General features: G+C 42.6%; 1 protein-coding gene across 2 annotated transcripts; it reads right to left on the reverse strand.

Moving 5' to 3' along the window:
* Nucleotides 1-687: 687 nt before the first annotated feature.
* On the reverse strand, nucleotides 688-24,695 carry ptpn20 (protein tyrosine phosphatase non-receptor type 20). Of its 2 annotated transcripts, XM_044046132.1 has the most exons (47): nucleotides 24,256-24,655; nucleotides 22,147-22,283; nucleotides 21,800-21,963; nucleotides 21,096-21,161; nucleotides 20,777-20,956; nucleotides 20,536-20,611; nucleotides 20,056-20,136; nucleotides 19,868-19,943; nucleotides 19,293-19,446; nucleotides 19,132-19,203; nucleotides 18,725-18,899; nucleotides 18,484-18,619; nucleotides 18,263-18,401; nucleotides 18,015-18,167; nucleotides 17,620-17,799; nucleotides 17,347-17,509; nucleotides 16,997-17,261; nucleotides 16,810-16,889; nucleotides 16,130-16,207; nucleotides 15,906-16,013; nucleotides 15,681-15,797; nucleotides 15,140-15,348; nucleotides 14,903-15,004; nucleotides 14,576-14,669; nucleotides 14,057-14,142; nucleotides 13,627-13,798; nucleotides 13,026-13,237; nucleotides 12,196-12,294; nucleotides 11,589-12,112; nucleotides 10,601-11,231; nucleotides 10,157-10,327; nucleotides 9,688-9,862; nucleotides 9,369-9,579; nucleotides 9,233-9,270; nucleotides 8,799-8,885; nucleotides 8,084-8,145; nucleotides 7,646-7,807; nucleotides 7,331-7,568; nucleotides 7,110-7,216; nucleotides 6,350-6,432; nucleotides 5,860-5,993; nucleotides 5,624-5,772; nucleotides 5,415-5,505; nucleotides 3,808-4,142; nucleotides 3,509-3,727; nucleotides 2,877-2,939; nucleotides 688-2,786 (listed from the first exon to the last, which is right to left on the reverse strand). In XM_044046132.1, the coding sequence occupies exons 2-47, from the start codon at nucleotides 22,268-22,270 to the stop codon at nucleotides 2,676-2,678; spliced, it is 7,152 nt and encodes a 2,383-aa protein (XP_043902067.1). In that variant the 5' UTR covers nucleotides 22,271-22,283; nucleotides 24,256-24,655; the 3' UTR covers nucleotides 688-2,675. The 2 variants fall into 2 exon arrangements, with proteins under 2 accessions (XP_043902067.1, XP_043902068.1); XM_044046133.1 differs by lacking the exons at nucleotides 688-2,786; nucleotides 2,877-2,939; nucleotides 3,509-3,727; ... (2 more) ...; nucleotides 5,624-5,772; nucleotides 5,860-5,993 and adding an exon at nucleotides 6,000-6,095 and having other exon boundaries at nucleotides 24,256-24,695.
* Between the last annotated feature and the right edge of the window lie 26 nt (nucleotides 24,696-24,721).

Raw genomic sequence — 24,721 nt, forward strand, 5'->3', positions numbered from 1 at the left:
AGCTGACGTCGTGGCTCGACAGAATTTCTGTAATCACTTTTCAAGATCACTTATGAGTCAGTGAGCCAGTCAGTAATTCCTCTCCTGTCTGCTTGTCTGAAATTGAAAGGACAAGTGTTTTTAATAAACTGATATTAGCCTAAATGGGAATGAGCTTTGAATCACCAAGTTGCTGTCATTCCTGCCATAACTTACAGCAATAACAAGGTCTGAGGTAGAGAGCAAGGGGAACGAGAAGGGGAGGGTGGGTGACTGGGTTTGTGTGTGTGTGTGTGAGCCATTGGGGCGGTTGCAGAGATAGTGCACAAGGGCAGTGGGAGTACACAGCAAGAGAAAGAGCGAGAAGGGAGAGAAAGTGAAGGAGTAAATCTGGCTTCACCTGGCATCAAGTTTATATGTGTGTTCACGGAGTGTGCACGGTGTTTCCAGAGGTTTCCATGCTGTCACAAAGACCCCAGTGAGCCCAGCTTATTTACCCTGCAGTAAAACCCGAGAGGGAGTATACCCTGCAGTAAAAGTGGAGAGGGGGCTCAGTGGAATTAGATTTAGGGCCACCTCTGGCTCTCTGTTCTGTGTGTGCTGTCAGGGAAACCCCAACTCCGCTGCTTTCCTGACGTTGTTCCCGTTTTGAGTTATGTTGCACTGTGAGCCAGTGGGACAACTGTGGCACATAATGTAAAACACAAACAGGTTTCACAATAGTTTTTAATTAAAGAGAGAGGTATTACATTGTTCTCACTTATCTGTTACATACAGTAGTGGCTGGTACAGTGACAAGATATTCATTTAGCGTAAATAAGCCGTTGTGCAATTAAGGGTTATTACATTTTTTTTTTTCTTCACAATGCTACTGCATAAGCACTTGCTTTACTGTACAAGGTGCATTTTCTACAGATGAATGCAAAATGCGCTTCTTCTTTTTTTTTTCTCGTTCTTGAAAGAATAATCATCGAGAGAACATGAACTTGTAAGTAACCAACCAACCAGCACTGAGTGAAAAGATATTGCATACACAGTACAGAGGCTGATGGCTCTGCGTGACCATCCACATGGCAAAGGTACAGTACTGCAAATGTCCTACCCGAATACTTAGGAAGATGTTTTCAGGTAAGACGTTGACATTCTAATGCCTTCCCCTCCTCCTCATGGAGAGCATTGCTTTGCTACATTCCAAATTTTCATCATGTTCAAGACATTCAGCAATCAAGACTCCAGGCTCAGACGTCTGTGTTCAAAGAGTCTACATGCAATAAGAGAGCTGGTGTGTGTGTGTGAGAGAGAGATAGAGAGAGAGAGAGAGAGAGAGAGAGATAGCAGCTAAAAAAACAAAGCTTACAAGCATTTACATCCAGAGGTTGAAGTTCAAACCACCTCACAATTGTCTTTGATCTGTGACTTGCAGATGCAGCTCTGTTGCTTTGTACATCATAGACCTCTACAGAGGCAAAATGGAAAGAAAGTCTGTAAACCTTGCAATGTTTTTTGTTTTTTTTGCATTTTTGGCTGAGATTGTATTAAAACAGCTATGGAATACAGATAAAGGATGCAGTCACATAACAAATTACACCCGAAGCCCAGCAAGTAATGTACATTGAAATCAGTTTGTACATTTTACCAAAGGCGTTAAGCCTTTTCAATAATTTTTTTTTTTTTTTTTAGAAAATATTGAATCGATTATTTATTAATTTATTTAAAAATGTGTTATGTGGAATCATTCTTTACCTGTGTAAGGATGTGCAAGTTGTGATTGTGTGTACTTGTAGTAAGACTTTCATTGTGACACTGTTTTGTATAAAATGGGCTCTCCAAAAAAAAGAAGAAAAAAAAAGAACGATTGAAAGGCGGTGCAAATTTCACATTGTTCCAAAGATACAATTTGACTAACTAAAAGGTGAGATGTTACCCTCCTCAAGTTTGGATCAACCAAAAAATCTACCTTGCATCACAAACTGACAGCTGCACATTCATCTAACCATCGTGACGTCCTCTCAAATCAGTTTGTTGCTCTCTGTCCCCGACTACTTGTATCAAATGGACAGTCAGGGTCAGTTTGGAGCAATAAAGTCATTCCAAGGCACTTGATTCTTTTCTTTTCCACGATAAACTGCACAAATCAATCCTGTTATTTTGCTAATGCCCTTTTCTCCAGGGTTGAAATGCACTTAATGAAGTGATGACGCGATGCTCAATCAAATGCTACTCGTGAAAGTTTCAAACATATACTAACTCTGGTTTGACGATCTTAAACTTCTATTTAACCACTGCTGTTAAAAGATTTATTTATTTTTTTTAAATCCAAGCGCCGTGAATGGTAAAAATAAATGTGATATGCAACGTGAAGGTGGTGCTCAGGGGGAAAAATAAATGGGACGCGTTCACACAAATATGAAATAAAAACATGCTAGAGACACTTGGCCTGAAAACATCAGCGATCTAAATGAAACTGATATAATCACAGCACAGAGTGAAAATAAAAGAGCATAAAACCAATGTTGATGTCACTGTCACTCACAAAGAGGCCTCAACACAAAGTATCAAAACAGTGAAGTACACGTTTCATATTACCGCTAAGCTAAAGTGAGTAAAGGAGAGTCGTCACCTGTCAGTGGTGCGTTTGACTGTTACACATCTTTAGTCTGTGCTTTAACAGGCAGGTGAAGTAAAAGTGGAAACATTCAAACTACTTTGTGGTCTCGGGGACTTTCCGGTTGCCATTGTGTGCCGTGAAGCTGTAAAATGCCCTGTAAAACCTCCAACCAGACTTTGTAGCAGAAGAGGTATTGTTCCTGAAACGAGAAGAGACAAGGGCCCGCGTCTAGCTTTTCGGGAACTGTATGTTTTTTTTAAAAGCTTGAACTCTGAACTTTGGCACTGACCTTGGTCTGAATCATTCCGTGTCGCTGAAGTCTCATCTCTTTTACAATGTCGCTCACATTGATCTGAAGACAGAGAAACAAAAAGGTTGTTGAACACGACTACAACATGTGTGTTTGAACTAGTCTATGGTTACAGTTTAATTCTGATCATATCAATAATAATCTGAGTAGAAAACCATCGAACACATAGAGTCCAAGTCATTCTAGTAATTGTTGGACGCACATCTGACAATGTGCTGATCTCTGCAATAATGTATAATGTTCACCATCTTGGTTCACGATGTTATTGGTTGTTCAGGTCATATACCATCATATCGTAGGGCTACAACTATTTAATTAATAAATATTTAAGCTTCATGTTTGGTAATCGATTCATTGGTTTGAGTGATTTTGAAAGCAAAAACATGTCCTGTGACTCTCTTAAATGAGAATCTTTTTTGGCGTCTTAGCTCATCTACACATCTTTTCTTACTTTGTGTGCAAAACAGGACATTTGACGACTCTATCGTTTGGGAATGACTGATCAACACTTTATGGACCAAGAGAAGACTTCACGATGCCACGTCACCCTCATGGATCATCATCACCAAAGCAAACGCCAAACATCACACATCACAGTGGCTCCTACTCACTGGTAAGTCGTTTTCAATGAGAGTAAGAATAACGTCAGTGCAGATAAGAACTCCTGTGCGTCCGATGCCGGCACTGCAGTGGACGGTCACCGGCCCTTTGTGGTGGTGTACTGCCCTCATGTAGCGGATAAAGCGCACCAGCTGCTCGGAGCATTGCGGCACACCGTGGTCAGGCCAGCGTGTGAACTTCAGGTGACGAACAAAATGTGTCTCACTGGTCTGGAATCACAATTTCAAATGAGATTTTTGCTAACAGAGAAGCAACGTCAATGACCACACAGACCAGACTCCTCTCGTACCTCTGTCTCCACCATGCGGATGACCTTAATGTGGAAGTACTCCAGATACTGTTGGTTCTCCAGGTGAATCTGGTACTTGTCTGTGTGCAGGGGCACACTCAGCTTCTCTGGCCAGTACTTGTGACACTTGACTCTGCCCCGTTCCACTTCCTGGGTCATCATGGCGATGACGTCCGATTTGTTCTCCCAGACCATCTGCCAAAAGGCTGACACTGTGCAGGGCAGCGGGCCCTGGCAGGAGATGTAGAAGAACTCTTTCTCACCAACTTTCATGCGGATGTAGCTGGCATTGATGTAGTCCTGGTTCTCTCCAATGGCAACACGTGTTTTATCATCTAAGGAAAGGAAAAAATGGATCTCCACTTGAATTTATGATCTAAACAAACGGCATCCTCTAGCAGCATTCTCCCAGAGAACGACAACCACTTCTTACATTTTCACACTATTTTATGAATCGACTGATTTCTCAATCGTAAAAACAACACACACTGGAACCTCTCTTTTCCCCTAAAGCACAAAATATAACAGCTCAGAAACTCAAGCCGAGAAAACATCTCTCCGAGGTCTGGATTTAGATTCCCCAAACCAGCACTGTGAAAATTGTTGTTGGTGATGAGAGGGGTGATAGAGTGAAGGCAGTTAGGAATGGCTTTTTTAAAACTACTCCCCCAGCTCGGACTTGACGTGAGGTAAAAAAAAAACAAAAAACCACAGTTTAAACCTGGCTTTTAAAATAAGATAAAAGGAAAAGGCTAAAACCAACAAACAGCATTTGAAACAGGAAGGAGGCAAAGAAGCAATACTGAGGTGCCATTCTGTTCCACTGGGGGTCACTGTCTTTTTTAAATAATAAGATATAAATGCTTATTTTGTGTGCATACGCTATTTAATTCAATCACTTAAAACCACAATGACAGCCTATTTCTCAACCCTTCGAAAGTCATAAAAACGACTGCACTATTAATTCTAAACGTCCGCCCAAACGAAATGCATCCACTGATATTTCATGAAGAAAGATGTGACTATTCTTTATTAATTCGTGAATATCTCAGGTTAAAAAACAGCTTGCTTTAAATCTGTAGTCTTCTTTGGAGGACACTGGACTTCTTTTATTCATCCTGTCTTTTTTTTTTTATCTACCCCCTGAAATTTATAATGATAAAACAGCTTGTAATATTATTTGCTCCTGATTTATTTCTTAAAAGTATTAATCCCAGATAATTACAAGGTTGGTACTGCTATGAAATCTACTTCATCGTCCCATTCTTGGCTGACTCCGAGCTAATTTTATGTGCTGCGTCGGTGAAATATTGCCATTGATGTGCGAAATGATTTGCCGCGCAGAAACGAGCTAAGTGCCGTAAACATACAGTATATCTCCACTACCGTCAGTTAAGGCTTTACAGCCAACCCGAACAGAGCAGCCAAGGAAAGAGATACCAAACAGACCCACATATAAATGTCAAGTTTGTGTGTGTCCAGGTTTTACAAGCTTTATGCCACCAATAAAAGAAAACACCCCAGCAGGCAAAGATGAAATGAGGCACAGGCATTTGAACATATGGGGGAAAAATGGAAGAAAGAAGAAAATCCTCTTTAAAACTTACAGGGTAAGATGTCTCTGTAGCGATTCTTATCTCTGTTTTCAGGGGCTTTTCCCACCAGACAGTTGTCCGAGGGCTTCATATGTCCCAGAGCCTGAAATGCACAATATTATAACAGTGGAACAAGTTCTGTTAATCTCATCTGCTAATGCATATGTTTTTCCTGCTTTTCTTTTAGTGTGCCATGGTTTTACAGTAAAACACATACACACCATGAACTCTTTGACCAGTTCCTGCTGGTCCACTTGATGCTGCAGAATCTGGATTAAAGCTTTGACCCTGGTCCCAGAATACTGACTGGTCCTAGCCGGGCTAATGAGAGCTAAAGTGGCCAGTTCCTCCTCGGATACTATAGGTGGGCCTGAGGACAGAGAACATGATTTGATGAGGATGGGGATTGGTGGAATGGCTCAGTGTTACTGTGTATAAAATGTAGAGGTATAGACACCCGTCTGGGGGGAGGTCATCTCCTGTTGGGCGGCGTCAAACACATCATCTTCCTCTTCGCTGCTCCAGCCGTCGGACTGGATTTTTCGGATTTCTTTGCAGGACTGGTCCAAAAGCTTTGTCACAATTTGTTTCCTGGGGGAGTCAGGGAGCAGGGGTGAGACCAGACCATTTTTACTCTTCAGGAGGGGATGAAATCATGCAAGGCTGAGCTTCCTGTCCCTGCGACTTTTCCACCTAAAATACAGTATAGACAAGAAGCTAAAATGTCTTTTTACTGTCGATACTACACAGAATGACGCTATTATAGATCCTAACTGTCTTTCTCTGTCCATGAGGGTGGCGGTTCATCTGTTACTCTTTGCTGCCTCTAAGTGGTTAAGAGTGGAACTCCAAGAAGGAGCAGGAGGGCGAGGGTGTGGAGAAGGGAGGGGGGGACAGACACAAAATAAGTACATTACAAGAGCAGAGTAGTTTTTGAAATTGACTACCTGTCGGAAGCTCCATGCAACATATCAGTGACACTGAGTGATGGGCAGCAAGCTTGATGAGAAGGGGTGCTGTTACAACTGTCCTGTTCCACGGACAAGCAGCCGAAGGAGGCAACAGACAGGGGGAGCAAGATGTTAGCGGAACATGTTAGTAAAGAGGTGTGTGATTGTACATTGTGATAGAAATGTACTGCATTAACTCATTAACCATGACCATGATATGGCATCCCATTTTAACCTCACTCCACTGGATGATTACTGAAATGGTCTTGCCCCAACTTACCTCTGTTTGTTCTTAGGTCTATTAGGGTCTTATGGTTTTATAGTTTATTTGTTTTATTTATCTCTGATGTACAGCACTTTCAGCTGTTTTAGTTTAGGAATGGAAAAAAAAAGTGCTTTATAAATAAAGTTGGATAGGATCAGAGATTGAGGAAACGATCGTACAGCCAGTTACTGTTGCCTGTCGCTCTTCTCTCATCATGTCATAATTCACCACTGCTGTGACTCTGCGGCTGCTCTGAGGTTTGGTGTTTATACAGAATAATAATCCCAGACATTGGGAGAGTTATGTGTGTGTATGTGCATGAAGACAGTTTATAAGCATAGTTTGAGGAGGAGGAACAACATTCTGCAATATTTAGAGCTCAGACATGTTTTAAACGCTAATGGTTACATATTTAATACAGCCCCTCTAAACAATACAAGCAACTCAATTAATGTACTTGAGAGGGTGTAAGCTTGTTATTGTGTGTGTTACCTGTCTGACTTCAGTCTCATCAGTTACAACAGTCAGTCGGCGTGGAGTAGGTGGTGGTGAAGTTAGGACAACACCTGTTTCTTTCACTGCAGGGTCTGGAATGACCTCTGAAATAAGAATAGAAGCACAGAATAGATGAATGTATAAACTAGTTCCATTGCTTTGTCCTTTTACAAATTGTGAATAATACTGTAGGAAATACAGGGGGTCATACACAGTACCTGTGTGATGCTCAGCTGGTCTATTCAGGACGACATCAGGTGAGGGACAGGTATCAGGGGCCGGCTGCTCAGCTAAAATGGCTTCAGTCTGTGCGGACATGTTGGGCGGTGTGGGTGATTCAGCGTAAATCAGGGGCAGGATGTCTCTGCAAATGGTGAGCTGCACAGTGCCCTCAGCTTTACGCAGGATGTCCACCACCTTGCTGTAGCTCAGGCCGGAAACAATCACACCGTTCACCTGGAACACATCCAGTCAGGATCAGTACATCAAGCACTGTTTATAACTGACAGACTCACCGTGTGGTGGGTTGTTACCTCTAATAAAATATCTCCTACTCTCAGGCGACCGTCCTGCTCGGCTACTCCACCAGAGCAGATTTCTTTCACTCTGAGCATGCTGCCATTGGTTCCACCAACCAAGGCAAAGCCAAGGCCTCCTCCTTCTGGTTTTGTGAACTCAACTTGCATGATGCAACTCTGTGGGAACAAAGACCGACAGGGGAAAACACAGAAAGAAAACCAGAATTTGTAGGATTCTGTGGCAGGGCAAAAGTGACTCAGAAGTGACTAACACAAAAAGCTTTGACGCAGAATAATACATTTACAGATTGACACGCAATAGAGTCATGTTCCATGCTCGTATCACAGACACTTCATAAGACGTGCAGTTAAATGAAATAAAAATGGATACATGAAGCCAGAGTGGCAAAGTGAGCTTACAGACAAAGGTTAATAAAATGCTCAGAAACTTACATCTTGTTCTTGGCTGAGAGAGAGACATCTGAATTGACTAGCAGTCCTACACACAGCCTCAGCTGAAACAAAGAGAGAAGGGTTATTAATAAGTCAGTGACCAGAGCAGACAAAACAACTCCAGTCATTTCACCTAATCTAATGATTTAATATATGAAGCCAGTGAAACTGATGCAAATGATAAATAAGGGGGAAATGGTTCATTCCTGAAATAACCCCGGAAATTCCCTTCAGTACCAGTCTCCATCAGTGTATCCGTTTTTAGTCGAGGAATTTGTCGAAACAGGAAAAAAAAAACAAAGTCAAACATCAAAAAACAACACACACCAACCTCCCACCTCTTCGGCCATTTTGAAAGACAAGTGTTGATAGGTACGTCTCTTGTCTGACATGTGAACAAGGTCGGTCTTTTCAAGGTCTCCACTGTCCCTTACTGCTGCATGCAGTGTCACCAGGCAACTGAGCTACCTGCCCTATAGACCACCGTCTGTATGGCACTGTGTGTGTGTGTGTGTGTGTGTGTGTGTGACGCCTTTGCCCATGCAGTCCAATACACCAGTGGAGGGCCAGAGGCTTGGTAATTATTAATCTTGCTGCTGTGAGAGCCCAGGATCTGTCTGTCAGCATTCAGATCCCACACACACACACATGTACGCACACACGGCCGCAAAGACAAGCATCTTTCAGCACTGAGCGAAAGAGAGAAAGAACTCACCCTCTTCCGTCGGGGAGTCTTTCTCTGGAGACACCGTTTCATCAAATCGAGCAAAGGACCTTTTGTCCTTTTTCCAGTCAAACAGGCCTAAAAAGGAAATACCTGTTATACACTAATATAAACTGTACAGAGAAACTCTTCTATGTATCGGAGCGCCGACATCTCTTGTGATAAAGAGAGTGTAGGTTGGACACTATTGGTATGAATGCATGGATGGTGTCATTTTTATTTTGTTAAGAAAAATGTAATTAAATTTATTCTATTCTGATTCACACGTGAGTACTTGAGTCTTCCCAGAACTCCTAAGCTTTCTGGTAATGATTGAACTTTTGTCTTTGTTTAACAAACATATCTGGTTTCTAGGCAATTCATCAGAGCATATAACACGTTTCCTTGGGTGAACTCAAGCAGATGAAACGTCCATAAATCCATACCATTCCACTTGGCCTTTGGCGTCACTGGCTGCTCGTCTCTGCGACAGACACAAACCATAGATTCATTCAAAGGTTTGAAACACATTAACATCCAAACAGCATCTAAACAGCATTTCCCATCAACAAGGGAACATACCTGATAATCTTGAGTTTAACTTTACGAGGGGCGATCTCGCAGGCTTTGACTGCGTCCTCTAGAGTCATACCCAGCGTGCACCTGCCACAGATGTAGAGGATCTTGTCTTTGGGTTGGACGCTCCCCTCCTCGCTGGCTGGGGAACCCGGCACCACCGCTAGACAGTAGATGCCCTGCCATTTGCTGCCAATGCCACCAGTCAGTTTTATACCTAGAGAGCGCACACACACACACACACACACACATCGATACCATTCAGTACGAATGTCTTGATGTAGCGCATCTTGAAAAACGTGCGAAAGCGTCTGCAGTGTCCCACCGAGCTGTCCTGAGGGCGTCTTGTACAGGACAATGTCAGGCAGGCTGTCGCAGGGTGGCGGGGCAACCAAGTTACCAACCGCCCTCCCGATGGTCATACTCAGTTTTCTTGGAGATGACCTGAGAATCGTCATGGCAACATCGTCTGCCACACTGGTGACATTATGACCATTTACCTGGAGACAAACGGCAGGAGACAATTTGTTTACAGTCATTTCGTCAAGCACATAGACGTTAGATGTAGATGAAAATGATGTTCGATAACACTTTACATTACAAAACAGTAACATTTTGAAAGAGAGAAAAAAAGGACAAAAAGGAGGTCGATAGATCTAAGATGGTGCTACAATGATATTACCACCATACAATTATTAACACACTTTTACCATATTGTTACTGTACTCTGATACAAAGTGGTTTTATTACGAGCAGACATGTACAGATGTGTGTCTGTGTATGTTTACGCGTACATTGATGAGTCTGTCTCCTGCCCTGAGTCGTCCATCTGCCCTGGCTGGGTTGTCCAGGATTTCCTGGATGTAGTAGCAGTTGTCCAGTTTGCTGCGAGTAATGGTGAACCCAAAGCTTCCGCTCCTGGACTTGGTCAGAAACACTTGCAGTTCAAACTCTTTTACCAATCCCTGACAGTCCAGAAACAAAGAACATTGTATCTATTTAATATATACAATGTAACAATATTAATCATATTTCCTGTTATGTGTACTTTAACCAAGTAGATATATGAACAGTATCTGTAAACCATAATTAAAATAAAGCAAATTGGTAAAAAATCTGATATAATTAGGAGAAAAATCTAGTGATTGTATTTTGAAAGCAATAATAATTTGCATTTACAAATAACTTTATGTTAGTGTAAGTGCTATTATGTAAAAATGGATAAAACATTAACTTGCCTTTCTTCGACTCTCTTCCTCTTCTTCATCCAGGTCATCATCATCATAATCATCCTTGTATTCCCTTTCTTTCTTCACCGGCTCTTCCCTCATCTGTATGTGGCTCTGAGCAGGAGGGGTGAGCACTGTGGTTGACAGCAGAGGAGGACTGGCACGAGGAGGCGCAAAGGACATGATCTGGGCAGTGATGGGGGTCAGTGGTACAGCGGTAGGCTGGGGAGGAGGTGCCACAGGCCGGCTGTTCTCGGACATAGCTTTGTAGTGACTCGGAAGGAGTCCCTGCTGGATCGGATGATGCTTGGCTTTCGGCGGCTGTGTTGTGAGAGGCTGAGATGGGTGGGCGAGGAAAAAGGGTGTCACGGTGTCGGAAGAGAGGGCGGTGGGTGGGATGGCAGTAGCGGGAATGTGGGGGCCAGGGTTTGGATTCTGACAGCCTAAGCTAGACGAGCCACTGGAGGTCTGAGAGCTGAGGACTGTGAGGTTGCTTGTTGGAGTGCTGTGACTAGAGGGAAGGCTGTGAGGAGGCTCCAGGGTGGAGCTGATGGTCAGGTACTCTTCATCCGCCATGATGGTCAGCCCATTTCCCATGAGGCAGTAGGTCACGCTTCCATCTGCCTCCTCCCTGACACCGCTGTAGAGAAAACAAACTGTTTAAATGCAAGTGGAGCAACAAAGCTGGGACTTGATTAAATGTTAGTTGCAATACTGCGTACATCTTTACAGCCATACTGAAATGTGAAATATAAATATTATATCAAGAGATAAGTAAACTGTGAGATTAAATATGACACACCGAGGTTATATACGGCAGTGATGCCCAAAGATTTTATGGGGGGACCCACTCTTCACTTATGACAAACTATTGTGACTTAATTCACAATATCAATTGTGACAAGAGCAAATTTGTGCACTACATAATGTTTCTGACTATTTTAATAGCCAGTTTTTCAACAGACAAATGTTTCTGCAGTATGATAAAGTACATTACCTGGTGTATAAAGAGTTTGACGCAGTCTTAGGACAGATATCCATTAGCATCACAGTTGAACTCGATGTTGTTGCAACCTCCTCTTCCTCATCATCCTTCCTCTTCTCCTTTGCTTCTACTCCCACTTGTTCCTCTGGATTTCGTGCAGTTGTTTGTGACTCTGTTTGTGTTGGTGGCGATCCAGAGGTATGTGACACGGGCGAAGTGGGCGATGCAGGCGAGGCAGGTGATGCTGGTGAGACAGGTGACGGAGGGGATGTCGGTGACGCGGGTGAGGGTGGTAAGCGTGGAGGAGACGGCGGAGTCTGGTTGACCTGCCCTTTACTATCCAGACGCCCCCGGTTCTCCAAAGGTGTTGGAGCGGCATGATTTTCTGCTGTGATGGTCAGATCTTCCCCTTGATTCGGGGTTGGCCTCACAGCAGGTATGTTAACATCATAATGAAACTTGAGAAACTGGGTGTAGTCCTCTCCAAGTCGGAGGTCCAGCGATTGGGATCGAACCTCGCGAAAGGGAGCAGGATTCTATAGAGACAGACAGGAGGTCAAACAATGTGTCTGAGTCACTGGATCTAACGTGGGGTGTTGTCACGTGCATGTGAGCTCACCAGTGTGTTGTCATCCACTTCACATAGTGTTCCCGGACTTGGTCGGCATACGAGCAAATGAACTTCAGAAGGAGCTCCACGTAACAGGAACAAAACCCTCTGCAAAGGCATCAAATAGCCTGTCGCTTTGGTACAACTCAAAATGTACACATCTTTTGTTTGTTTACATGCTGCTGTGTAAATCCCATTGAAACTCCTTGGCAGTACACAAAAGATTAGATGGCACATCAAACGTTGTGACTCAACCGGCTGTCTATTTCCAGTCCCATGAGCTTAAAGGATTAGTGAAGTAAATAGACCACTGCCATGGCCAAGACCTCAAGAAACAACAGGGTCAAACACTTCCCAGTCTATCTATTGATGAAATCACCTCGGGATAAAACATCTTAACGCTTTTAAAGGTGTAAGAATGAGTTACATCTCATTGCAAGAGTGCAACAAACAGAGGACCCTCCATTCCCAAGCATGTCAGGGAACTGAAATGGCCTTCACACACCATAAAGGATGAAAAAAACCTTTCACAACTGTCTTCTTTCGTAAGCTTTCACTTCAAAACAGGCTGTTTGGTCTGCTGAAGAAACACGGACTCCATAAAACAAGGCCCTCGTCTAAAGTAAATATAAAGTCTTATTCTAAGACCAAATCTGGTTTAATTGAAGGGATTATACACTCCATTAAAACATCATTTTCTGCCATTAAACCCAAGACTAGACCTTTAAGGTTGAAGTAAACACCCAGTTGACTGTGCCCTTGTTGGAAATGGTGGAACTTTGAATGAATTTGGAAATTTACAGGTAAAAATAAATGTGTAAGGATCAGCCAATCCCTACCTGGTAAGACAAGTCCTTTACGGGCTCTCTGTTGACAGACAGAATGACATCTCCCTGTCGCAGGAGGCCACTGTCCAGTGCCGGCTGACCTGGGAACAGACGTTTGATCCGGACCACGGTGCCTTGGTCCGGCCCTGAACGCAGCTGTGAGATGTAAAAGCTGAAGCCAAGGCCGGACAAATTCTTCTTCAGTACAACCTCATGTGTGTTTTCTACAAAAAAGTAAAAAGATGATGAGGAAACCTGGTACGTAAAAATCAACTCTGCCATCACTCATATCAACCAATATACATCAAGAGTAGTATATGATTTTGCTAAATTATCCGGGTCTTGTTTTGCCTTACAGAAATTAGGACCTATTCCTTTAACAGAGCAGAACATGCAGCTTCCAGGTTTCAGCGCATGCTGTCTCGGGGGGGACTGAGGCATCGTCAGCCGACTCTGACAGCGACCACAATGTAGCTGTCAGATGACTCACAGGCACCTTGGGCTCTGTGTGCAATAGTTTATGTGCGAGTGTGTGTGTGTGCATGCCTGCCAGTGTGCATACTTTTTTTTTTTTCTTATGTGAGCATATCTGTGCCTTCATGTCCGCTCTCACCATCAGTCACAAAGCTGTAGTCCTTGGCTCGACCAGACAAGGTCGTTTCCACGGAGACCTCGGTCCTGGGGGGCTGTGTGTGTGACGGACTGCGGGCTAATTGGGGGCAGGGTGAGTCAGGTCTGACCTCCAAGACTACTGTGGGCTCCCTTTCCAATAGCAGACTCACCACCTACAAGGAGCAGAGGCACATGATATTTCAAAAACATGTTTATATTTAAGGGCCCTTACTAAGAGATGCTAGGAATAACTTAAGGAATAAATAAAAATTGACATTTGGGAGAAGGAAATCAATATTTCCTAAGGATGGTAAACACGACCACAGCAAAAATATACTACAGCACTGCAAAACATGTATATTTTTTCAAAAGCAGAAAACATTTGAAATGTGTCTGTGTGTGTGAGTGTGTGTGTGTGTGTATGTGTGTACCTCCCCAGTCCTCCTCAGGCACTCGATAGCTTGTTTGTGAGTCACACCCCTCAGGTTAGACCCGTCAACCTCCAGCAGTCTGTCACCTGTCATACGCACAAACACACATCTCATCATCATTAGCAGCATCACAAAACAGTGTGTGTGTGTGTGTGTGTATCTGTTACCTCTTTAGGACCTTTGCTGGCATAAACACTGACCTTGTCAGGACCAGCAGTCCTCATGGAGATCAAAACCTGGTCTGAATGAGGGAGAACCTCATTTCTGAGGAACTGGAGAAGTTTAGGGCTAAGATTTGGATTGTGGTTAGGTTAAGCTTAGGGACAACTTTTAGCTGTGCAAATCCTGTGTTTGTTTTTAAATATTTTGGTGGCACAAAAAAGGATGTTGAATTTTTCAACAGTTCAGTCATCTTCTCCTTTTGTGATTATTCCATAAAACTACTCACACCTCAAAGGTTTACAGGAACCTTTGAGCAGCCACTAGATCATACATTGAAATGATAAGTTAAAAGGTTACCAATCTGAATCCGCCCATCCTGCTCTGCAGCGCCTCCTGGCACCAGACTCTTGATGTAGATGCCTCCATATCGCACGTTGGTGTTCTTTCCTCCCTTTTGGCAAGAAATATCGAGAACGATTGTCAGCGCCACTGCTGGCCTAAAATAACAGCTCACACCTGACGCAGTATGAAGGGATCTAAGTCACTTGACATCCTAACTTGTTGCCTTTGGACTATTCTATTCTTGCGGGGTTTTAATATCTTATCTTACTTTCTATCTCAACTCAGCAGTAGTAATTAACCTAGATTCCTATAGAGAAGAAGGTTCATGCAGCAACCACTCACAGCCACACTGATGCCAAGACTACCACTGCTTTTCTTCAGCTCCACGATAAAACGCTCGCCATTTCTTAAACTTAAGATAGAGGGGGACCTGGAACACACATCCTGAAAAGCAGAAAAAAATACAACCACTCTCCATATTTAAGTGTTCACACAGGGTGAGCAATTATCAGCTCCGACCTCATGTTGAATGTTTTGTCACTTCTCTGAAAGTGTTATGTGCCGAGTGCTGGTTCTTACCTGGGCATCATGTATTCTCACAACAGGAATGTGAAGCTTCCTGCCATGCTTTGGCATTGCCATGCTGGACAGGGTGATGGCCTCCTCCAGTTCCTCCATGGCGGGACGATACTCTGTGCCGCTCAGCGTCGTCTGTGACCCGAAGCTCCGCTCCAGTGCCAAGCCCACGGTGCTTTGACTCAAGGTACTTTTACTCTCCTTCAGAGACTCTGGTGGGAAAGAAGTTAAAATGGAGGACATGAGTATGCGTTTGGTTTACTTTAGTTTATCACATGTGTTTGTATCAATCTACATTAATATAGTAAGAGACATAAATTATATGTAATTGTCATCTGTAATCAATGGGCAAGTGAACAAACACAACATACACACACAGTATATGACAGAATAAGATAGCAAAATGTAAAATACATGTGTCCAGAATTATCAGAATTTAAGATATGTTTATCTATGGTAACATGTCAAATGAATTCTACATTTTTTTCCACTTCTCGAGATAGTATATAAATCTGTGCATCTTATTCCATTTTTTTAAACTTACGTTTAGGCTGTGACACGATGAGCTCCACTTCTTCTGGGCTGCTCTGCAAAATGGCAGCAGCGTCACTGAACGTCACTCCTTCCAAACTAGTCTTGTTCAGGGAGATGAGACGACCACCTGAGTAAAAAAAACAAACAACAACAAAGAAAACCCATTATAAAATCCTTGATATGTGCTGACATTGATATTATAAGCCAGTTCTTTTGCGATAGTGCTGCTCTTTACCTGGTCTGATTCGTCCATCTCTGTCCGCAGGCCCGTCAGGCACAACAGAGGCAATGAAGATCCCAAGGTCAAGTTTGCCTGTATTGTCCTCTCCTACGATCACAAAGCCTGAAACAGGACCAGAGAGGAAGACAAAAGTCTCCTGTCAAAGGACCAGATGCACGGTGCTCCACTCATTAATTTTACATCACAGTTCACAGCTAAGTCCAGTTTATCAAACTCACCAAAGCCCAGTTTGGGATCTTTTTTCAGTGTCACACAGACAATCTCCCTCTCTGGGGGGGTCCTGGTTGGTGTATCAACTGCAAAGCACATGTTGTTGTACATATCGTAAATGTAGGTTGTAGGGATTACAAACATATTCAGAATAATGTCTTTGAACAGTGCATAACAAAGTTTGACACAGAAAAGCCCCTACTGGCTGGATGTAGGTCAAGAAAATTACAACCGTTTAAACTTAAAGACTAGCCACAGATTAAAGAAGACAACGTAATGGAGACATGCGGATGCTTCTACACAAGGCATGAGAATATGAATGATCACTGTCACGGTAACACTTCACATTACAGCACAGCACAGTAAAAACACAATTCTGTAATAGGCAATATTATGGCAACACTATCGTGTTTCTCATGCAATGTCCAACATGGTGATACTGTGATAATAGTACAGTAATACCATGTCATTTCCAATTAAGGAATAGCGTGGTCATGAGAAGTGTAATCAACCATCAGTGAATATTCTAAAACTTTGTAAATAATACTTCCCCACTACAAGATTATTATCACACTAGATAGAAGCATAGCGTTACTGTACTGTAGTGCAATGTCACTTAAGTGTCAAAAAAGGTGTTGATGAAGCTCGTGGTGAGCAAACACCTGACCAGGACACTTGTGATATGCACCTCGTATGGAGGATGAGGCATCCGAGTCCTGCTTCTGTAGAGAGACACTGGACATCATCCTGGGAATCGGCTCTGAAGTGCTACAAAACACGCACAGTTGCGTTTAGTCAAATGTTTACCATTTTCTCTGTGATGAAAGTATGAAATGTGATCATCATCATCATCATCATCATCATCAGAGGGCTACCTCCAGGACTGTTGATCTTTCATGTCCCTGAGGTCTCCTGTTTCCGGGGGCTCTTTGTTCAGCTCTCTGCTCATCTCCCTCCTCATCTCTCTCTGCTGGCGGAGTCTAGCCTCCAGCTTGGCAGTCAGATCATCACAAGACTTGGAGATGGAGTCTGGTTGGCCCGGATTCAGACCAACATGGTTCAACATGCCCTCTGAGCAGGAGATGCGCTTCAGGCTCAAGTTGCGAGCCCGGTAGAGAGACATGTACTTCAAGTTTTCATCTAGAGAAAGAGAAGAGAGTATGTTTTTATTCTTTGTTGTGCTTGGCTGTACGTTGTGCACACAATGGCTTTACAATTTTCTCACCTGGTATCATGGTGTGGTTCAGTTGTCGTGACGTCATCTCGCTATGAAACTTGTGCTGCGCCGAGCAAAGGTTGAGGAGATACTGTGCTATTTTTGTGCTCTCCGTTAGAAAACTGTGCTTTTTCCCACTGGGCCCTCCACACTCTATTATAAGTTTACGCCGCTGAAAGACACACAGAAGTCATTGGGATTCACGTTGAGCCCCACAGCAAAATGAACGGTAAAAAGTAATATCTAACAAATTATGAATGAAAATCCTTTTTTATTTTTTACCCCTGTGGATATGGAATCAGTCTCCCTCCACATAAAACGTCTGGTGACAGTCCGAAGGTGGTTCCTCATCTCGTATACGATGATTCCTTTGACGCAGACTCCCAACACCAACTCTCCCACTCTTTTCTCTCTCCCCACACGGTGGAACATGACCCCATACTCAGGTAACTGCTGGGCAATCTGAGGTTCAAAAAATTGGGGCAATTTCCTTTAATTCTTTCCTTGAAAATGTTAAATTTTCATGATGTCCAACAGAAGACCCATCATCCTCAAATACTAAAAGCAAATACTAGTAGTTTGCATCTTAAAAGGTAGAAAAATAACTAATGGACAGCATGAAACACTGAATAATAAAATTCATTTTGTCTGAGTGGATGTACTGGTATTCTGGCTACCTTTAAATACTCTATTTCTGCCTCTTCTGGCAGCATCTGGGCATGACTTGCATGCAGTCTTGGCAGCTCTTCCTTGACATTAGGCAGCGCCAGTTTCTCGAGCATCCTCTTGGACACATAATGCTCTGGCTGGTAATAATTCTTTCCATACAACTGGAATGACACACAGAAGAACAATAAACACTGCTGTGACACACCCTGAAAGATGGGGCTGGTATTTTAAGATAGAAGTAAACGTTTTTTGGTACCTCTGGCATGTAATCCCCAAACTCAGCCTGCAGAGCAAGGGCTGCAAGAAACAAGCCTGTCTCCTCATTACAGTAAAGCCTGTCCTCCAGGATATCCTTACGCAGCTGTAAGTAGTACTGGTGTCGAGTCAGTTTGTGCCTGACAGAAACAGGAAAAGAGGGTGTATTTTTGTAAGATGTTTCTAGACATTTACAACATTTAATCAAAATACCGTACTTACAAAATGAAGGAAATATCGTCAACAAAGAATTTCACTCGGAGATGCACCAAAAAGGAGGATATCTGCCCTTTTTTCCAGCTGTCGGACGCAACTTTGGAGATTTTTGTTTCGTGGTCCAAAAAGAAATATTCATCATCTGCAAATTGAAAAAGAAAAACCTCTTTAATGAAGTGAAACATTTAAAAAGGCTGCTATAAGTCCGCTATAAGTTACTTTTTAACACGAATGTGTGCTGCCTTACCATCTAGGAAGGCAAGGCCAAAGTAGAAGTGTTCCACCAAGTTTGCATGAGCCACCACCATGTCAAACACATCTCTTCCCTTGGACCTTATGTCACAGCGAACCACCACGTACTGTCCGTTTGGCATCGCCACGGCCACTTCTCTTTGAGACGAACATGAACGGCCCTTTCTGGACTGTGATGTACACGCACAGACACACTGACACACATGCACGTAGAAAGAAACCTACAAACATCCACGTACTGTGCATGCACCTAAATATACAGTACTGTGCATGCGATTACGCAAAAACAGACATAGTTCGGCATGCAAGAAAAGACAAGTTAGAAGAGCGTGGAAAGAAAAAAACCCCAGCAGTTTACATTTGCGGTGATCAGTAGCAGAAAGACGCGAACAGAGCGCTTACCACAATAGATCCTGGAAGCTCAAGAACAGTTTGTTGTTCATCTGGCATTTTGATGAACTCTGGACCCAGAGCCTAATAAGAAAAATAAATATTTACAATATCAACTCTTTGAGCAGCAACACATACTTAAAAGTCTATACAGTCACATTTTCTAATCCTACCTTGGCTTTCCTGTGGCTCAGACTGAGCGAAGAGTCACTCATGGTGAGGGAGGGACTGTGAGATCTGCCTGATATTTTGGGAGAGACGTCATGGTGGGGGCTTCTTCCAAGCCAACTGCAAGTGCTGTCCCTGTGACGCACACCATGAGGGATTCTGAAGGGGGACAGAATCATGTCCTCCTCAAAGTCAATACAAACAGTAAGGGTAGCGGGGGAAAGGTAAATTCTAACTATAGTATTGGCTGTAAATACTGATAGATGGATACATATTTACAGTGTCTTATACAGTGTTCTGAATGTTCTCAGTAACACAAGAATACGACTGGCTTTAAACACGACCGTTTCCATCACCGTCCTGGATTAAACTGCTGTTCATCATCCTTAGATTTATTTAAAATGTGTATTTGGTATATTCTTTTAAACTGGTTTATGTTTTGTTTTTTTGATTAACTTAAATTTAACCCCTAAGATTGAAACTTAAATTTAAATTTAAATCTGTCCTCTTAAATGATATCTCGTCTCATATAACGTCTTTATTTTATTACTGTGAACAGTTGCGTGCATGCAGTACATACCTGTCTAAAGACGAATGGTATAGTGGTGCGGGAGAGCTCCTTGGTCTTTGTCTCCAACGTCTCTGAGGTAAACTCCCTAAAAATAGATTCAAAAGAATCAAAACTCACCTTAGAAAAAAAGGATTTCATTTGATAACAAAGCATTACATCCTACATCAAAGTGAAGGACACACACGAGAGACTCATACCTGACTTTGAGTCAGAGTCTGTTGAGTATCTTCTCCCCTCAGCACTCCCTTCACTGTAGTCAGAAAATGGCCCCCTCTTTCCTGAGATGAGAAATGACAGCAATATTTGACTCCTGTCCTGGAGACGACTGAGGACTGAGGCTGGCAGAGGGTTTAGCCTGGAGCATCCACACTCAGTATCTGATTATTGGCTCTCACAGGATTTTAATCTAGGGCTTGCTTTAGGTTAAGATTTTAATCCTGTTGACCTGTATGCTATGTCAAGCCAACAATACAATGACTGTACCTATTTTATGCATGATGATAGTTTAATTTTCATTCATTCATTTTCATTTCAAGATGAATACAGGATAATTCTGTGCAACACATTGCAACACAATTTATGTTTGTTTCTGTTTTGTCAAATAACCCAGAATCAGAAATGAGGTAGCATTAAATTATTTATAAACAAAAGAAAAGTGAGTCTTTGACTGGACTCACCATGAAGTCTCTCTCTGATCATCTGGCTCCTGCCACTCAGAGGGATGTTACTGTCTGGCAAAGAGCCCTGGTCCATCTGCAGGAGAAGAAATCACAACTTCTAAAAAAAAATTTCTCTCTCTCCATAATGTAGTGCTCCCACAATACTCCCAATACAGCATGCCTATAACATCTGAGGAGTCATAAACAAACACTGGACAAGACAATAGGAAAATACTGAATAAGGACATCCAGGACTGACTGGTTCATGAAAAACCTCCTCCACCAGCTGTCTGATGACTTTGGTGGGCGGCGGCATGATGGAGGCTTTATGCTGCGACTCGCAGGCTTCCAGGATGGCGATGAGATTGACCCTGCGCTGGGCCACGTCTTCACACATGCTGAGGAGGAGGCTGTTTAAACTGTCACTCAACTGGACTGGCTGCGATGAAAAACAACATTACAACAGAGCTGTGAGACTCCAGTGACGCTAAAAAAATAATGTACATATATATATATGTGTATATATATACACATATATATATGTATATTACAGTGTTGTCGTATGGTTGGATGCCCACCTGATTTTGAGGTAGGTGAAAATCAACTGACCAGTAGAGAGTCATACCCAGTGAGTACACCAGCATCTGTTAGACAATAGAAACTCATTTCAATGGGACATTATCAGCTAAAACAAAAGCCAAATTGGTTTTATGTAAAGTTGGTTTAATTTTACATGAATGTTTTATCATTTACAGTATATTCAACCCATGCACCACAAACAGTACCTTATCAGTATCATCCTTATTATTACATGCAAACAGAACTGACGTCGTTACAAGTGTGTGCGTGTGATCAAGTTTTCGATTAACAGTGTAAACTGGAACTTGATTGTAATTAAATATCTAATTATAGTGGAATTTCTGCATCAGACATCATTTTGAAGCTATAAAGAAAAGGAAAGTGTGTTAAAAATGTCTATGAATCTGACTTCAAATTCATAATCAATGTCCAATGCATCATATCACGTATGTCGCCTAAGAGGCAACAATATTTGTGATATTTACAAATGGGAAATGATACACTGAATTGCACAATTATGTCCTCAGCCACTAGATGGCAGGATTACATTCTGAGATTTTTACACACCACAGTATATCATTTCACACTACATCAGACTTTATAGAGATTTAGCAAAAACCATATATGAAATAATAGCCTCTAATGTTGGACATGTCTGTGGTGAACTTTCAGGCGACTTGTCTGCGAGGATGACTGCACTCACCCTCTCTATGGCAGGTTTGGTTGAGCTGGCGCGGCCCTGCAGCATCTCTGGAGCAGTGAAGGTGGACACTTCATCTGATAGGCCACAGTTCTTAAATGCTAAGGTACCAGTGGCTGACAGCAGCAAGGAGGCGGGGCTTATTATATTACACATATTGTTGTGACCTGGAAAAAAAAAACAAAAAAAGGAAGATAACACACAATGATGAGGCTGAAACAGTCCTGTGGGAAAGTCACGCTGGAGTGAAGCTGCCGTTCTTCTAGTCACATGTTTATAGTATAGTCAAAATAACACACAGCATTAAGATGTGATGTATGCGGGGAGGGCAGTTAGTGTAAATCCTTTACCCGTATAGGAGACATCCACTAATGATTCTGCAGTGCCCAGCAGCAAGGACCAGACCTCCTCCTCCAGCAGAGGTCCCCCTCGTGCCTCCAGTACTTCAGCTAATGTGACAAATGTGCTGCTCATCCTGCACACATTCCTGTACACAGAGTACACACACATACATGTACAATTACACACATGAGGGCACTTAGCTCTGAGCAAAATCTTACATCTCAGGTGTCTTCCATCGCACTGTGGAATGTGTATAGAGCCATTATTCTTTCCCCCAAGCTTGGTGTCAAGCTTGTTATCCAGGGATTTCTTCTCTGGTCACTTTCACTATAACATCTCTGATTCATTGTCACGTCTCTGTGTGAAACTTAAAAAGAGATTTTAATCTCAATGGGACTCGCTTATACTACAGTTCCAAATATGAGAGATAGTTCTGAGAGACTTTGCAGGAAAAAGTCCTTTGTGCTGGACTCAGGTTACATTAGCCTACAGTCTGTGAGTCTTACTGCTACTCGCCCTTTCTGCCCCTCCCGTTTCATAATAGGCTTTCATTTGACCCGTAGGTGGTTCTGAGGGAGCTGTACTTCTGGCACCAAAGCAACTGTGTCATGATCCCACTCATTAGCTCATCGTCACACTCTGTGTGGAGGAAAGGTAATGATGAGGCGGTGACGAAAACCTGATCTTATTGACCAGTGACAACGTTCAAAACCTGTGTAAGAAACGCTCCTTTGACCATTTTTACTTATTTTTTGGTAAAAACACAAATCCAGTTCATTAAAATCAATTCAATTAATTAGTTGATTTTTTTTTTGATTTAAAAAAAAATATTTCTAATGAATGTCAGTGCTCAGATGAAACTTTTGTTGAGTAATAAAGTTGGAGAATTTCTTTCCAGCATGCTCAACCTAAGGTAAAGTTTTGGTGACACAAGAATAATACAGTAAAAACTGAGTGCAGCGTTCTTTGGGTTTGATTACATTTTCTTTCAAATTATTACAAAAGCTTTTTTCTGATAAATGATAAAGGCGAGGGGGAATCTCAGCCCTTGTGGCTTTTTTATTCCACTGGGTCCTTTTACTTTGAGTGTCTCCGAGCAGTAACACTATAGTCTGCTCACAGTCAGACGGCTGAACACTTTTCCACTGATACAAACTAACCACAGTACTACTACAGGCCTGATTAACTTAAACCGTTATCACTTAAACTGATGTTATCCTCATCTCATGACACCTAAAATTGTCCACTGAGCACAAGCAAGCCCTTGTTTGCAGCAACTACTTAGCTATTAACTTACGATTTTAACGGTTCTTCTGAATTAAAGAATGATTATATTGTTTGTATACAGTTTTTGTTATGATTTACAAAGAGATTGAGTTGGACCCACTCTTTAGAAAAACCCATATGTAGTAAAGAGGAGTAACGCTACATGTGTGATATGAAAACCTGGCTATAAGTTGCAATTAACATTGTCACCAGACTGTCAGTGTGTTCCTGGAGGTCCTGCTGTCTATGCCCAACTTACACTTTCTATAGATCTATTTTTAACGTCTGATAAGCTGATGCTCTGTCTCTTCACACACCAGTTGCTACTGCTCTTTTTTTGGATATGAAAAAAAGATGCATTTCATCACGAATAGGTGTGAAAGCATCTTCTGTTCATGATGTCTGGACTAAACATGCATACTATTCTAAACCCCAGACAACTTATACAACACACGTCACATGATGCAGACAGAGGAGAAGCTGTCCTGTGTATTCCTGGAAATTCGGGGCAGCACAACACCTTCTTCTGGATCTAGGTCTCTGTCTAGTAACCTTCTTTCCACCCACCTCAAGGTGAAATGTTCACATGTTATGAAATACAACAGTATAATGGATGTTGGATGGATGGATGACCAGCAGCCTCTGACAAACATCACCTTTTAAGATGATGATTCTTATCCACACAGGCCTGACCAACCATGAAGGCTGTGCATTATGGCTCTTAAATGTGAATGTTTAGTGCCCAAAGTGGACTAGTCACAACAGCTAAACAGAACAAATACATACAAAAAAACATGAAAACATCCAACTCAAAGCTGCCAAATCAGGACAGTAAAGAATGGAGACACTACCTGGTAACATGTAACCTGTGTCTGATCCTCTGTGTTGTCTTCAACGCTCCCACCACGGATCCAAAATAATCCCTGGGATCATGGCATTGCCTTTTTGACGTCCTCTCGCTGAAGGCAGCTCCGCTCTGGCAGGTAAAGCATCAGTGACATGAACCATACATGGTTCCCAATCATCCATTCATCTGCTCCATTACCACCAGCACCACGATGAAGATCTGAAACTTTTTCTTTTTTTCCCAGTAATTGGCGCTATTCCTAGAGTCTCGCCTTTAAACACTTAATTGGATTATTAGCCTCGCGGTTTGACAGCGACAGGTCAGATCGACCAATAGCGGGGGTGGCGTGAGATCATCTACACCGATTAAACTAATCCGCCTGACGCCCAAAGGTGCGGTGGAACCTCGGCGGTCGGTGCGCTAAAGAGAAGCCTGGGAAGGACGAACGACCTCGGCCAAAGCAGCGGACT

The sequence above is a fragment of the Solea senegalensis genome, linkage group LG15 (genome assembly GCF_019176455.1).
Source record: "Solea senegalensis isolate Sse05_10M linkage group LG15, IFAPA_SoseM_1, whole genome shotgun sequence".
NCBI classification, from domain to species: Eukaryota; Metazoa; Chordata; class Actinopteri; order Pleuronectiformes; family Soleidae; genus Solea; species Solea senegalensis.

Excerpts from the sequence above, each read along its gene's own strand:
- ptpn20 (XM_044046132.1), bottom strand. The coding sequence starts at position 22,270 with ATGAGCAGCACATTTGTCACATTAGCTGAAGTACTGGAGGCACGAGGG. Across the intron at positions 14,670-14,902 it reads GTCTTGGCATCAGTGTGGCT|GGAGGAAAGAACACCAACGT; the intron begins GTGAGTGGTTGC and ends TCTTGCCAAAAG. Across the intron at positions 5,994-6,349 it reads TTGCATGGAGCTTCCGACAG|GAAACAAATTGTGACAAAGC; the intron begins GTAGTCAATTTC and ends TGACTCCCCCAG.